Source organism: Rhinatrema bivittatum, chromosome 5 (assembly GCF_901001135.1).
Source record: "Rhinatrema bivittatum chromosome 5, aRhiBiv1.1, whole genome shotgun sequence".
Taxonomy (NCBI): Eukaryota; Metazoa; Chordata; class Amphibia; order Gymnophiona; family Rhinatrematidae; genus Rhinatrema; species Rhinatrema bivittatum.
The window spans coordinates 346,969,041-346,985,580 of record NC_042619.1 but is presented as its reverse complement, the minus strand read 5'-3'; the positions used below and the strand labels follow the sequence as shown (position 1 = coordinate 346,985,580).

Below are 16,540 nucleotides of genomic sequence, written 5' to 3'. Positions count from 1 at the left end.
CAATGCTGCTATTCCTACCTTTCAACCCCACTGAGGTGAAAAGAGCCACATTTTCAGAACCTTGTGCTACTTCTAGCCTACAACTTCCACCCAGCCTTCAACCCAAGGATGAAGTTTAGAGCCCCAGAATGAACGGCATGCTTACCAGTGGGACTTCCTGCAAGTCTGGGACCAGGTGTTGTCCCCTCTTCTCTGCCCAGGTGGGTATAAAAACTCCTCTTAATGGAGAACAAGCTTTCACAAAAGTGCCTTCTCCTCCGCAGAAATTTCATTGCTGATAGAGAGGCCATGGGGCCTTGACACATGGTTTACATCATAACAGGAAAAACTCTATTCAAATTGATAAATTCAAAGCTAGGAGTATATTTACTAAGCCATGTTAGCTGCTGACTCCATGGCAAATGCCTTGTGGTAGTGATAACGTCTGGTATTTTAAATACTACTTGTTGTGTTACTATAAATATTGTAAAAAAAAAAAAAAAAAAAAAAAAAGATTATGAGCTGCTTTGCATGCAATTGCTTTTTAAAATGCATGCAAAGCAGCTCATTACTAATAAATTTAAGGGTAAAGAATAACGTGACTTGCTGAAAATTCACACAAGCCACATTATTTTCCTGAGGCCCAAATCAAAATGGCAATGGTCAGCTGCAATACAAGTTATGCCCCATCATGTAAGATACAAATTATGCCCTACTAGGCTACCGGGATTTAAAGGTATCCATGGGAGTTGTGCATGTGGGTGTCTAGGGGAGATCAGGGGGTGATGAGATTATAAAACCAGGAAGTTGGAGCTGAGGGGATATTTTATTGAAAAAGGGATGGCATTGGGAACAAGAGAGAAGCGTTTGCCACTCAAAATTAAAATGTTTTTTTTTATGTTTAACATTAGAGCCACCTCTAGAGGCAGGGGGGGTCTCACAGGACCCCTGGGGAAGGGGTGTTGCACAAAATGAGCATTGAGCAGGCCGTTATGGCTCGTTAACAAGATGGCAGCCTCTTGTGAAAGGGCCATCACTGTGTGGTTTTTGGGGCCACCCCTGTGGTATTTTTCCCCATGGTATTTTATCACCAGAGAAAATACTGCATGGTTTCCCAAATTCTGAAACCAAGTACTTGGATAATGCCATGGCTTAGTAAATTACCCCCGTATTTATTTATTTATTTAGATTTTATATTCTGCTTTTTGGCACTTCAAAGTGGATTGCATTCAGGGGCTGTAGGTATTTCCCTATCCCCACAGGGCTTACAATAGGTGCGTATCAGTGATATCTGGCTACATTTTGATTTTGAAATCTAGTCAGGGATAATCAATGTGTTCCAACATCAAAACTGAGCTGGATATCACTGAGAACCGGCTAGGTTCAAATAGATATCACGAATAACTGCTAAATGGTGATAATCGAACCTAGACAATTAGCTCCTTATTCAAAGATCATTTCAACATCCATAGTTTTACTTGGCCATAATCAGATATTTAGGCTTAGCCAGGTAAGTATTAAGCTATTTGGAAATTCCCGAGGGATTTTGTGTCTATTTTTATTTATTAAGCTGTACTGGTGCTCGCCAGCCTACAATACGATCCTTGGACAGGGAAAAGCCAGGGGACATCACTGCAGGAGCTCTGTAATGGTTTTATTGTAGTTTATGGCATCAATCGTGCAAGGGGCTTGGGGGGGGGGGGGGTGAGGGGTCAAGTGTGCAGATTGACTTCCTCTCTTCTCTACCTGTGCCGAGAAACAAAAAAAACAATGTAACACAACAGCCCAGCACCAATTCCTCTCCCATCTGGTTGAGTGGAAGACATGAAGCGTAGAGAAGGCTGCCATTCCAATGACACTTGCGTGCTCAGGTACTCCAGACCGTGGCTCAAAGCTTGGATGGTGTTAGGGGTTTACTTCGATAAGGGAGAGCAGTAAATGGCACCATGAAAAAAGGGCGTGAGATATGAGGATGCGCCACAAAAAGACTCTCCTTAATGGAGGTGAGGATTGATAAGGGCGCACCCGTCCCCCTTTACTGCTCCCCGCCATTCTTGACACCAATTGTGTCGAGAACCGCACACCCCCCCCTCCGCATTGCCCCACTCGGCGATCCAGGCCCCCCCCCCCCGTACCCCCCACTCGGTGATCCAGGAGGGCTGAGTTGGGGTGGTGTCGCGGAGCCGCTAGAAGATGGTCCGCGGCGCCACATTAACATCTGTCCTTCTCTAACATCTGTCCTCCGCTAGTCTGCTGTTAATGTAGCGCCGCGGACTTCCTTCTAGCGGTTCCGCGGCACCAACCCAACTCGGCCCTCCTGGATCGCCGAGTGGGGGGTGTAGGGCAATGGATGCGCCCTTATCAATCCCAACTATTATTTTTCTCACACAGAAAACTGTATTGGTTTGATTGTTTTTGTTTGTATAACTTTATGAATGTTTTTATTGTACCCTGCCTCGAACTTTGGTGGGGGTGGGGTAACAAATGCCTTTAAGTAAATAAATAAATAAAAATAAATAAAACTACAGGTACACAATGATGGGTTTGGTATTTGGAGTCTCCACTCAAGAAAAGGATTTTGGAGTCCTAATGGACAATATATTGAAACGTTCGGCTTTGTGTGCAGTGGTGGTCAAAAAGCTAATAGAATATTTAAAATGATATGAAAAGAAATGTAAAAATAAAATGAAAAATCATATTACCTCTGTATCAAGCCCTGGTGCGACCACACCTTGAGTGTTGTGTGCAGTTCTGGTCGCCCCCAATCTCAAGTAAGACGTAGCAGAGCTAGAAAAGGTGCAGAGGAGGGCGACAAGAATGATAAAGGGGATGGAGCAGCTCTCCTGGGATGAGAGGCTACGCAGGTTAGGGCTCTTCTGCTTGGAAAAAAGAGACGGCTGAGGGGGGACATGACAGAAGTTTATAACATCATGAGTGGTGGTTTAGAGTTTTGGGCCCAGTTTGACATACAGAGTGAGTCGTACGAACAGCACAGTACACCTCATTCAAGATTTGACGTCATTTGGAGTGAGGAAAGTCTAACGAAGATGAGATTTCTGCAATGTTCTCTTGCCCTAGCTTGATGGTACCTTGTTACGTACATCTCAATCTGCATGTCAAACTGGCCCCCAAACCCTAAACCGCCAGCAAAACCTCACCTTGAGTTACTAGCTGACCCTCCTATGGTGAAATAAATAGTTGAATACTGTGAAGGCCTCCCCAGAGGTGCTCTCTCTCTCTCTCTCACTCAATCCCAGCCTTGAAATGCAATCTTTATCGCAAATTACATTACGGCCGTTTCAGCACATATAGCACAGCCTAACATCAGGAATAAAGGTGTGGTTATTTCTGGCATTAAAAACATTATGCTATTGCATGGTGCGATATTGTCCCCTCGTTTTCATTAATCTCGCCCAAACCCCTCCCCAATCCAGCTCCTATAAAAAATGTGTATTCGTGCAATGCGATACTGGAAATATCGCATGCGTTATGGCGTTACTGGGGGCGTTAACGCATTTTGATGATGGAAAAAATGCTTACTAAATAGGGCCCTAAGCACTTAAAACAGAATTTATTGTTCATTTAACAATCATAAAATCATTTCCCTTTAATCTTTTAAAAAGGGTTTCATCTTACACCACATACAATGTTTTCTAATTTATATAATGCATCTCAGATTATTTCTCTCTCTGGATTTTTTTTGGATGAGGAAGGAATGTTAGCACAGTGCCACCAGGAACTTCAGCAGACAACTTTTCCACTATATAAATGGATTTAGATGTAATCTCGGAAAGGTAGGCTCGATAATAGCCTTACAGAATAATTGAACACAGCTCAAAATACACACTGCATTTGCCTAAGTAGTTCTGTAGCACATCTGAAAAGGAAAAACATATTGCTATATGTTAAGATCTGCAGATCTTCTTAGTATTTAAGAGATAAAGAATAATTCCTACCTGCATTAGAACATATGACACCTTGAGAATTCCTACACAGTTCATTACTCTTCCTTCGACTCAGGTCACAAGTAGTTGGATACTGACAAGATTCCCCAAACCAGCCTTCTTCACATTTGCACTTTCCACAGTCACATTTCCCATGCCCTAGAAAAATTCACATTTCTGTCAAGTACAGTGTTTTATTTTTAAGGCTAATTTAATATATATTTTTAAATCAGCAATTAAAACATAAATGGTTTCCATGCTCCTAGTGATGGATTAAATGTGTTACTTTTTCTTTAATATCAGAATTGGTATTAAATTGTTAATAAAAAAATTGTCGTCAACATATTGTACATTAGTTAATGAAAGCAAAAAGATCAGACCTTACTATTATAGTGAGAATATCTGTAAGATAATGCCAGTATGCCACATCCTATATTTTTTTTTGTTATCAAATGTGAATCCCATAAATGTGCTTGTGTTCAGAATCTCCCCTCCCATGCCCTGAACAGTTTTACCGTACTCCATTTGGCTTCCATCACAAGCAGAGTATATGCCAAATACTAGGTTTATAAATGTGTAAGAATTTATTTGCAGCAATCTCAGGCATTTACCCAATACATTTGGTTTTTTCCTCCTCTTCCTATATAGCCAACCATTACTGTGAGAGTCCTCCAGCTGAATCGCAGAGACTGGTTGCTTCCAGAACCAGAACAAATGGGCCCTTCAGTCAGTCAGTAGGGGGTCGCTGCTAGGAGATGGATTATGCCATATACTCCCTTCCGAGGTCTTTGAACACTTGCCTCTGAAGCATCCTCATCTCCTGCACGTCTAGGAATAAGTACTGGGCCTGGTCATCACGCTCATCTTCAACATGGCAATACAAAGAGCAATTGCTGCACTATTAAATGTGCCCCAGATTCATGTTTACTACACCACATTGCAGTGCATGCCATAAAAAAAGTCTTAATTTCCACAGGCGACCTGTGACCTTGACAGTGAGTCATAAGTAGCTGACCCCCTACTGACTGACTCAAGAGCAGATTTGGAGGACTTTCACAGTAATGGTTGGCTATATTGAAGGAGGAGCAAAAAAACCCCAAAAGAACTGGGTAAATGCCTGAGATTGCTGCAAACAAACTCTTATAGATTTATAAACAGTCACCTAGAAAACTGTAGCTATTTCATTGTCTGTTGTGTACCAATAGAGCAAAATTAGAACTTTTAAGAATAAGAGTAATAATTAGAGATGTGAATCGGAACTGAAATCCGAACAGATTCTGGTTCCGATTCACATCTAGTAATAATGTCAAATATTATTCCTGTAATAGCATAGCTATGTAACATGGAAAAGCACAAAGCATTTTCAGTACATATCAAGGCTGAGTGCAATATTATATTCATGCATGGTAATTTTTCAAGGAAAGCAAAACAAACATATTTAGTTTATTTATTTATTTATTTAAAATTTTTATATACCGACATTCATCCAGGATATCACATCGGTTTACAGTGTAACACAAACAAACGCCAAGCATGGCACTTTACATTGAACAAATAAAACAAGTTAACAAATGAATAAATGAGGGTGTGAACAAGGGGAAAATTGCATTAAATACTCAACTAGGTTTGTAATTAGTTGAACAACAAGGGTTTATTTATTATCACGTAAAATGTTCGTAAGATCTAACAGATCTTGAGGAATTGTGAGGGTAATTTTCAAAACATTTACCAAGGTAACTAGATATCTGCCAAAGTAAAAAGCCTCGTCTGAAAATGGTCCTTCATAGACGTGACTAAGATTATGTGCAAGTTTTAGGGGGCACATTCTTTTGGTCAAAGGATGGCTGTGGGACAGAAAACGAGTGCACGTAGATCGGATTTCCAAAAGCACACATTTTTATGTGCCCCTCCACCTCTGCTACTCGCACAAATGATTATTTAGTTCCGTTGACAAATTAGATTCATATAAATTGCATATTCATAGCACAGGGAAACGTAGCCACGTTTCCTCCCCTAATTCTCCAGTCACGGGTTGGGCCACAAAACATCCGCCTCTTTCCATGGACTTTTGTCTGTCTTCATGGGGGTGGGTGGGCATCAAGCAATGCATTCTAAATCCCCGCCCCCCCCCCCCCCCCGGTGCTGATCCGGTAGTAGGGAGAGGAGGAGGAGGAGAGCAGTGCCAGCGCATTGCACGGTTTCCTCCATTCCCGCTGCTCCAGCCTGGCTACAGCTTTCTCTTCAGCCGCGTGAGCTGAAAGCCGAGGTTGGGCCTGAGTGGAACGAGAGCGGCTGCTAATGCTTTCCTCCTTGCCAATGAATAACATGGAGGGGAGGGCAGCTGAAGGATACCAGGGCCTTTTTTTTTTTTTTTCCCCAAAAATTATGGTCTGGGGGGGAGGAAGAGATCCAGGGTGGTGGAGGGTGGGGGGTCAGGGAAGGCGCTCGGTTTGATTTTTTTTTTAAACGTAATGAGAAGTAGGAAGGGAGGGGAAACGGGCGAGGGGGGGGATGGTGGAATCATGGCGGAGAGCTTTTGGAATTTCAGGACGGTGAAAATGCTGGGCGGGCGTCTTTCAGTCATAATCAGTCGCTGGGAGGCAGGGGATCGAGGGGATCACAGAGTTTCCTTAATCTTAACGCAGTTCCGCCAGGATTGGGAACAGGGCGATCATGTCAGCTGTTTTCGATCTAAATGCAATGCCAGAGAGGAGGAGGAGGAGGTCGGGAGGGTTCACGACTCTGGTGCCAGGAGGTGCAGAGCTGACCAGGCAGCAGAGCCAGACAGAGTTATGTTGTTAACTCCAGCAGGTTCAGCTTTTCACCAGTTACTCGATTTGGTCAAATTTTCAGTTGGAATCCTAGCCTAAAAGACAATGGCTTGAAATGAATCGGATATCCTGTCCTCTGTGAAGCTGTTTAAAAATGGACTTCTTTTGAATTCTGTATATCGCCTCACTAAACCCTTGCAAATGCAAAACACTACGAAAAAGGCAAGAAGGTCATCCTGGGACTGCACTTCGAGAGAAGAGCCCGGGCAGGGAAGTCAAACCACCACACATGGAGGGCAGAGTTCGGCTGTGAATCCAGGATGGCTTCAGCCTGAAAAAGACAGAAGCCGTGCTCCGTCGATGCTGGTTAAGGGCACTTACGACATTCTGACCTGGGGTGAACAGAGGGGATTTGGTGAGGGGGGGAGGGTTCTTTACCCTCCTCTACCTTTCAACAAAAAAAAGAAGAGTCCCCAATATTGCACGTGAGTGGTAAAATGTAGTGCTGTAGCCGGCAGGGGCTTAGGATGGACCACAGAAGCAGTGCTTAGCAGGACAGCAGGGCGTACTGCAACAGGCCAAGCAACAATTCCTCCAGCAGGAGCAGCAGGGCCTGTATGGGATGTGCATTCATTCTGCCCAAAGAGAAAAATGGGATGAATGACGCCACACTGAGCCACAGAACATAATGGCGATGGCCGCACCTGAAACAGGTACCCAACTGGCATCACTTTGGCATCTCTCTCTCCATAAGACTGGCACCATTTTAAAATCTGTGAACAAGAAGGCAGGGTCCATTGCAATTGCTCGTCTATCTTAAGGAGGACCCCCATAGAAAAGGGTAATTGAGGGTTGGAGAGAAGGTCCTCTGGCCCCAGCAGATGTTTCCATGGGTTGAGTCCTGGGAGGGGAACATGGAGGCCCAGCTTGGGAGGTCCAGCACTGGACTTGATTTTTTACTTTCTGGAGGGGGGCGTCAGCATGGCCCAGGGAAGCCTCCGCACCAGCTGGATAGGCCCAGACTCCCAGGCTTTTTCGGGGGCGGAAGGGGGATTGGAGAACATCCCGGAGCCTTGTATTGTTTTTTTCTTTTTTTTTAATTTTTCTTTTTTTTTTTTTTAATTCAGTTTGGGAAATCAACTGAACTGAAAAAAAAAAACAAAACAAAACAAAAAAAGCAAAACAAAAAACAAAACATTAAACAAACTGAAAAAAAAAAATCCTCAAAACAAAACATTGAAGTGAAAGAAAGTTGTGATTGTTGTACATCCCTATTATATAGAGACCAAACAGAGCATTATTCAGTAACAGTCAGCTAGGTTTCTGGAATTGGAAGATAAATGTACTAAAGACCTAAACTGGATGGAAACATGTTCAATAAACTGAATTTGGAACAGTGTTTCCCAACCTTTTCAAACCCACCCAGCAGGCAATGCAGAGATAGGTAAGCACTGAAAGCCCCCACAAATCTCGGGGAGCGAGGGGGTGGAGGCGCGCACAGACCCACACAGTGGATCAGCTCCCTGTATAGTCGTGCAGAAGGGAGATGTCTATGAGATGGAGGCAGCTGGCTCACTTAGTCACCTGGCTGCCACGTGTGACTGCCAGAAACCCCTCCACTGGTGCTGCTCCTCCTCCTCCTCCTCGCAGTCAGAATGATTCATGTCCAGGACGCAGGGCACGCTATGCCCATTTCATGCAGACTGAGGGTGAGGCAGACACTGGGATGTTTCAATGGCGGAGGATTAGCAGAGAGAAGATGAGAAGGGGCTGGGCGCGCTATCCAAAACATGGCTTGGCTATCCATGCCCTACAAGTTGCAAATGAATTACCACACGCCAGGGCTCATGCTTTGGCAAGGGAGAACAGGCAAGCATGGATTACACAATTGTTCTCAGAAAGAAAAATCTTAACATGTTTAAGAGCCACTGCTGGTGTCTCTTGTTGCTACGAGGTGCTGAGAGCAGGTTCCTGGCGCTGTTCTGGATCTGAAGGCACACCTGTTGGAAAATACTGATCAGGGGGGGATAATGTAAACGTCTTTCTAGTGACGTGAAAGAGCAGCTGAGGCAGCTGTCTGGTCCACAGTCCAGTGGTCCTTACGACTAACCCCCTTTTTTGACAGGTGAGGCCCAAGCCACATAATGCGCCCTTTGGGAAATTCAAGCTAAAAGTTATTCAGAGCTGACGTCTGCAGTCCTTAATCAGCTAGGATTCACCCCTGGGCTGTATGAATGCAGCCGATAGGTAACGCCATTTCTGAGGAGCACAAGACTGTGACTTCTGCCCCAGCAGAAGAGGGACACGCGTTAGTACTCGCTCAACTCCCTGTTTTCCCCTGTTTAATGTAATTGCATTCTTACAATGTAAACCGAAGTGATATGTAACTTTGCTACATGAACTCCGGTATATAAAAATGTTAAATAAATAAACTCCAAAGAACCATCAGGAGAACAAGTTGCAGAAGAGATAGCACTGGGTGCTTGCTGGAGATAATATCCATCTGCCTACATGAACGGCCAGGATGGAATCTGTGAAAGCATTAGGAGAAGCTGTCTGCCTAGTTGAATAATTTGGGCTGGATTTTAAAAGGGTCATGTGTGTAAATCTGGAGGATTTACGCACGTAACCGGGTTTACGCGCGCCGGGCCTATTTTAAAAAGGCCATATTTGCCACTGTGCCGGGGATCGCGCGCTGGCAGTCGGCCGGTGCGCGCAACTTCCACCTGCCCGGAGGCAGGCGCAAGAGGTAAAATAAAGGTCAGGGGGGGTTAAAGTAGTGCCGGGGGGGGGGGGGGGAAGGGAATGGGGAAAGGCAGCGTGGCTTGGCGTGCACCCCCTTGTGCGCGCGCCAGTCCCTGATTTTATAACTTGCGTGCGCCTGGTAGCGCGCGCACATGTAAGCTGCGCGTGCTGCTTTTAAAATCTACCCCTTTATGGGTCCCTCCGACTGCCCCCAGGGCACTTAGGAAAAGAAATGGACCCTTTCTGCACACAGTTCTCCTCCGATAGCATTAACATCTAAGTTCCAGGGCTCCCTGTGGGTGGAGCTTAACCTGCAGGCCCTTTTGCATAAGTAATCAGTACAAGACCTTTTTCCGTCTCTGAACACAGCGATAATAATCACAGTCTTTTACATCTAAAAAACGCACTGAGAGGCGTTACGGTTTCCAACTTCTTTATTGATAGCTTACATTTACATTTATTAAAATGTATTAATCGCTTAACACAAAGTGGCCTAAGCCATGTACAATAAAAACATTCAGATTCAAATTTGCCAAATACACAGACATTAATTAAAACAACTGCTAGAAAATAGAGTTCCTGACACTCAATTGATTTGATGACTGAAGAATATTTACAGCACTCAATTCAGATTTTAAATAAAGGCAACAGATAAAAGAACAGCAAAAAGATTAATCAACTTGTGACCTAGCAAAAGACTTTTAATTTAGTGGAAGTCAATTCCTTAGAAATCCATATCCTCTTCTTCAATTCCTCAGCTTTTTGAAGAGAGCTTATTCCTCCTTCCAACTTTAACCCAGCTTCTATCTACTGTTGAATGGTTAGAATAAAGTCCCAATATTTTATCAGAATCTGAGTCACAATTCTCATACCTTTCCTGAAGTCTTCTTAAATACTTTAGGTCTCCTTATGAAGTACCAGAAAGCTGTGTTACACTTGACATTGTCCAAGTCCGCAGCAAAACACAGTCCTTGAATACTTTTAACCCATTCTTTTTAGAAAGGGACCACATTCTTCTTCTTAGATGAAAACCTTCACTTCTCAGTCTCTTCCTAGGAGAAAGACATCAATTCCTCATAGAATGGAAACTGATTCCCTGGTACCAACCACACTCAGCTCCAGGTGGAACAAAAATAGTCTTTTCCAAAAAGGGGAAAACACAAAACAGAGACAGGAAGTGTGGAAAAAACTTCCTGGCCTCCCAACTGAAGAGATACCACAAATGAAAGTTGCTTTAAAGATGAAACTCCTCTGCATTGGGTTATTAAACAGGTCTATCCCCCTCAAGGAGTGATAGAACTCTGCCAGGATCTTCCCTACCCTTGATTTCATCACTTACAGGTAGGCCCCAATTCAATGTGGATAGCTTATGCAAGGGTCCCACAAGGGAAAATCTCCCTTGTTACATCCTAGAATTATGCTGGAAACTAGAGATGTGCTTCAGGTAAAAATTATGTATCGGGTTTTGTTTCGGGCCCACCCCCCCCATGGGAATTTCATTTTTCCCGTGGTTCAGGGTTTTTTTCAGAAAAAAATTAAATCATTTTTCAGTTATCCCGAACCATTCCAAATTAAGCAATTTTGTTGACATTGCCTAATTCGGGAAAAACGATTGCACATCCCTACTGGAAACTACAAAAAAGTGACCATGTGTGAAGAACAAACTCAAAGCCCAGAAATCAGCTCCCTATTATTTATTTATTTATTTATTGTTTTTATATACCGATCTTCTTACATAATATGTAAATCAAATCGGTTTACAGAGAACAGTTGAAAAGCTTGCTTGTGGGCAATTACATATAACAAAGAACTTTTTTGAGTAACATATTGTATAACTTTTTGAGTAACATTTAAACATAGTAGCAAAAAATACATGGCTAAACATAAACATAAGAACAAGATGTACATGGCATAAGAAAGTCTTATATGTTTAAATCCAAAGGGGGAGAGAAGAATAGAGGGAGGGGTATGGAGGGGTTATATAGTTGGAGCGGAGAGGATGTAATAAGAGTTCGTTGAAAACAGCTTCTTAGAAATCATGGAAATGCTTGGCTGAATAGCCAGGTTTCAGTTTTTCAGTTACAATAAAAATGCCAAGTTGATTCTCCTTTGAGTATCAACCATGTGCCAGAGTCCTGATATTGTTACTTTCCAGTCACAATAAGTTGATGACAAAGTGGAGAAGGACCTACACAAACATAGGATTATGAAGCGATAGGGTTGGATGGACTATAATGTATGAAACAACAAAATCTGAGATGGTGGCATTATTATATGCCACTATACTTTCCTTCTAATTCAACAAGATTTCATAGGAGGTAGGCTTTGGGTGTACACTCTACCCAATTCTGCCACCCTCTGTGCCCTCATGCAACTCCAAATAAAACTATGGGATTCACTCATTTTGAGTCCAACTATCTTGTATATTCCCTGGCACATTTCAAAACAGATAATGAAGGTTCCAGACATGAGGTAGTTGAATCCATTCAAGGGAATCCCAAATTACAAGGACATCAACAGAAGACATTAGTGCCTGATGCAATTTATTCAAACCTGCATCAGACAATGCTGCTCATATCTTAGAGAATTCACTAACAGTGGAACTGATATAACTCCATGGTATTCATGCAGTAAGGATCTGCCTGAGCCTTGGCAGGAGAATTCCCAGAAAAAGTTTGCATTATCCTCCCTGTAACCTTCAGATTACTCTACACAGAAATGGGTTCTCCTAAGGCAGCATGCTGAGAGAGTTCATGTTGCATCTGCTTCCAAAGAGTGATCTCAAACAAAATGGAGCATGCTCTTTTTATAGCAGCCAAAAATACAAAAACTTGCCATATGGTCTATTAGAGTACCATGCGCTTAGTAATCATGTGTAATACAGTAGGGATGTGCAGCAGGGATGGATTCATCCGATTCGGTATTTGTATTCGTCGGGACCCAAATCTGTTGCATCCATTTTTGGGGGACCCCAATCCGTCCTTTAGTTACATATGGTATTCGTTTCCTGTTAAAATGGAAAAAAAACCCCATCCCAACCCTTTAAATTTAATTAACTACAACCCCCCACCCTCCTGACCCCCCCCCCCCCCAAGAGAAAAGTCCCTGGTGGTCCAGCTGGGGTCCTGGAGCGATCTCCTGCACTCGGGCCGTCGGCTGCCGGTATTCAAAATGGTGCCAATAGCCTTTGCCCTTACTATGTCACAAGGGCTACCGGTGCCAGAAAATAATCGATGAATTTAGATAATGCTAATCTATTTAAATTAGAGGTGGCAATTTATAAATTTACCCGAAAATTATCTCTCAAACAATTTTTTGCAGAAATACCTAGTGGACCAGACCTTTCTATATTGAAAAATAAATCCACTTGGACACCGCCGAGTCCAGCTGAGCCAGTGATCCAAACTTTTTACAAAAGTGTGTTACAAGATTTAAGAAATTCTTTTTCGGCTCACCGATCTTTCTCCAATTTAACAAGAACTGAGACACAAGCATTAAAAGATCTTCAATAAAATAACAATTTGATAATAAAACTAGCTGATAAGGCAGGCAAGGTGGTATTAATGGACAGGATTCAATATACCACAGAAATTCAGCGACAGTTACAGAATCTATGTTTCTATCATATTCTTCAAGGAGATCCAACCAAGGAGATAGCAATGTTGATTGAACAAACAGTACAGTCTGGATATGATCAAGGTTTTCTAATCTTACAAGAATTCACCTTTTTATAGAAAAAACATCCAATTGTTCCGGTTTTCTATCATTTGCCAACAATTCACAAAAATGTATCTAATCCACCAGGGCGTCCTATTGTGTCTAGCAGAGGGTCCCTGCTAGAACCATTATCTAAATTCATCGATTATTTTCTGGCCCCATATGTGAAGACACAGAAATCATATGTTAGAGACTCCCAACAAATGATTGAATTTTTAGAAACTATTCAACTAGACTTCAAAAATATTGATGGCAACTTTGGATGTAGAAGCTCTCTACACCAATATTCCTCAAAATGAGATGATACAGATTGCTTCTGAATATTTTGAAGAAAGATCTCATCCACAAAGGATTCCCTCTACCTTTTTACAATCATTGCTAGAAATAGCATTAACTAAAAATGTATTTGCTTTTGAAGGGACCTTTTTCCAGCAAGTTTGTGGGACTGCTATGGGGGCCACCATGGCCCCAGATTTGGAAAACATTTATATGGCAAAATTTGAGGAACAATGTATTTATATCAACAACCCTTATATACAATTTATCAATACATGGAAACGTTACATTGATGACATTTTGTTGTTTTGGACAGATTCATATGATTCTCTGCAACAATTTTTAGTTTGGCTGAATGGGTGCAACACACATTTGAAATTTACAGCAGACATACAACTTTTGGATATTCATTTTTTAGATATCAAAATTATGAAGAACAGAGACGGATTTACAACCACGCTTTATCGAAAACCAGTTTCAAGCAACACCTTGTTGCATTTTACTAGTGCACACCCTAGATCATTGAAAGAAAATCTTCCAGCAAGTCAGTTCTTCCGAATTAGAAGACTCTGTGTACTGACCTTTCAGAGTATCGAGTTCAAGCAGCAGCATTGTCAACAATTTAAAGACAGAGGTTATCCATCCCACTGTGTAAAACAGGCTTATACCCGAGCCAAATTCACGAATCGAGAATGGTTATTTTTACCACGTCTTATAGAATCCTGTGACACTTTGACCTGTGTTTTGCCCTATTCATCGATGACATATAAAACCAAACAGATTATATTTCAAAATTGGCACATTCTTCAAAACTACAATGAGTTCCAGATACCACCCAGATTTGCAAATTCTAGAGGACCCAATCTAAAAGACAAATTGGTTCACTCTGATCCATTATGGACTCCATGCATTTCCTCTGTAGGATTGCACACTTTTTGTGGCATGTGCACTATTTGTCATATTATGAACAACACTTCGGTTCTATATTTTGAAAAACTGGGTTTTACTTTCACATTAAAACAAAACACAGATTGTCGCTCCACAGGAGTAATTTATTTAATCCAATGTCCATGCAATTTGTGGTATGGGGGAAAAAACAAAATGGGCTTTAAAGATCCAGTTGATTGAACATCGTTCCTGCATCTCGACAGGCTGTTTAACAGCGCCTTTAACATTACATTGTCAGCAGAAATCACACTGTTTTGATGAATTGAAAGTTTGTATTCTCGAACAATTGATGCCTAGGTGGCGTGGAGGGGACTTCAACACTCATTTACTTCAGGCTGAGCAACGTTGGATTAATTGCCTGAAGACTGTGGATCCAGAAGGACTAAATTCCATGATCGAATACCAAGTATTTTTATGAATGAAAGACACTATGGTTTTTTGACGTTTCTGATGCTATTATGGAGGGTAACCATAGTAATGTGACGCTTTTGACGTCATCACGTGGGTTTGTAAAGCGGGATATTTAAAGGTCTCATTAGATAAAGGCGTTCTCTGTCCCGTTTTCAATTTTGTCAAAACCGGCTGTCTTTAAGAAGTAAGATTGGTGACGCTGCTTCTACTAAAAGATAAGTACAGTAACATGCAACTTTGTAGAAATCTACTCAGTCTGTTTTCTCCTTGATTTTCCAGATAATTTAGATTGTGACTCTTGAAGAAGCAATCAGTAGATTGTGAAACACCGGCCACTGTCGGGTCTTATACATTAACAACGGGTACAGACGGAACATTTAAAATAGCTATTTAAATTCTGCTGTCAAAGCATCGTAAGGTGTCTCTATGAACTTTGCCACATATGAGGATAAGACCGAACAACTTTGCTGTATGCATCGTTTGTTTCAGGCTTGCTGATGCAGTTTCTTCAAAATTATACAGATTTGAAATACCATAAAAAGTCCTTTTGCTGCTGTTGTTGTTCAAGTTAAATGTAAACAATCCAAAAACAACAAGTGTCCTGGTACTAAATTTTAAATAGCACCTATACGCCAAACTACTTATGTATGACCCTCTATTCACGGGCAGACATTGTCAGTACTGCTCGTTTTGCATAGGGGTCACTAAACCTTTAATCAAATATAATTTTTTGTTGATTTTCAAAAATTTTTAAGCAATTGCAATTGAGAATAAAAAAACGGATACTTATCCGCACTCGGATTGCAATTGCTTAAAAATTTTTGAAAATCAACAAAAAATTATATTTGATTAAAGGTTTAGTGACCCCTATGCAAAACGAGCAGTACTGACAATGTCTGCCCGTGAATAGAGGGTCATACATAAGTAGTTTGGCGTATTAGGTGCTATTTAAAATTTAGTACCAGGACACTTGTTGTTTTTGGATTGTTTACATTGGTGTGTACTGGAATACACCGTTGGTGTGTGTGGGTTTTTTTGGGGCAAGTTAAATGTAAGACATTGATAAGACAGGCTAAGAGAGAATTTGAAATGAAGTTGGAAATAGAGGCAAAAACTCACAATAAAGACTTTTAAAAATATATCTGAAGCAGAAAGCCTGTGAGGGAGTCGGTTGGACCATTGGATGATAAAGAGGTTAGAGAAGATAAAGCCATAACGGAAAGATTAAACAATTTCTTTGCTTCAGTGTTTACTGAAGCAGATGTTGGAGAGATACACGTTTCAAAAAGGTTTTCATGGGTGATGATTCAGATCAACTAAACAGAATCACAGTGTACTTGGAAGATGTGGTAGGCCTGATTGACAAACTGAAGAGTAGTAAATCACCTGGACTGGATGGAATACACCCCAGGGTTCTGAAAGAACTAAAAAATAAAATTTCAGACCTATTTCAATTAATTTGTAGCCTATCATTAAAATCATCTGATGTACCTGAAGATTGGAAGATGGCCAATGTAACCCCAATATTTAAAAAGGGATCCAGGGATGATCTGGGAAACTACAGAGTGGAGACCCTGACTTCAGTGCTGGGAAAAATCATGGAAACTGCTATAAAGAATAAAAATCACAAAACATTTAGATAAACATGGTTTGATGGGACACAGCCAACATGGATTTACCCAAGGGAAGTCTTGCCTCACAAATCTCCTACATTTTTTTGAAGGGGTGAATAGTGGACAAAAGGTAAAC

General features: G+C 41.7%; 1 protein-coding gene across 2 annotated transcripts in view; it reads right to left on the bottom strand.

The window, feature by feature from the left end:
- Positions 1 to 16,540, bottom strand: part of ITGBL1 (integrin subunit beta like 1) — a 330,496-nt gene that overhangs the window by 262,678 nt on the left and 51,278 nt on the right. For both annotated transcript variants that reach the window (XM_029604512.1, XM_029604511.1), the window contains exon 3: positions 3,936 to 4,082. In XM_029604512.1, the coding sequence (XP_029460372.1) occupies positions 3,936 to 4,082 (147 nt within the window). The remainder of the gene's footprint in view (positions 1 to 3,935; positions 4,083 to 16,540) is intronic.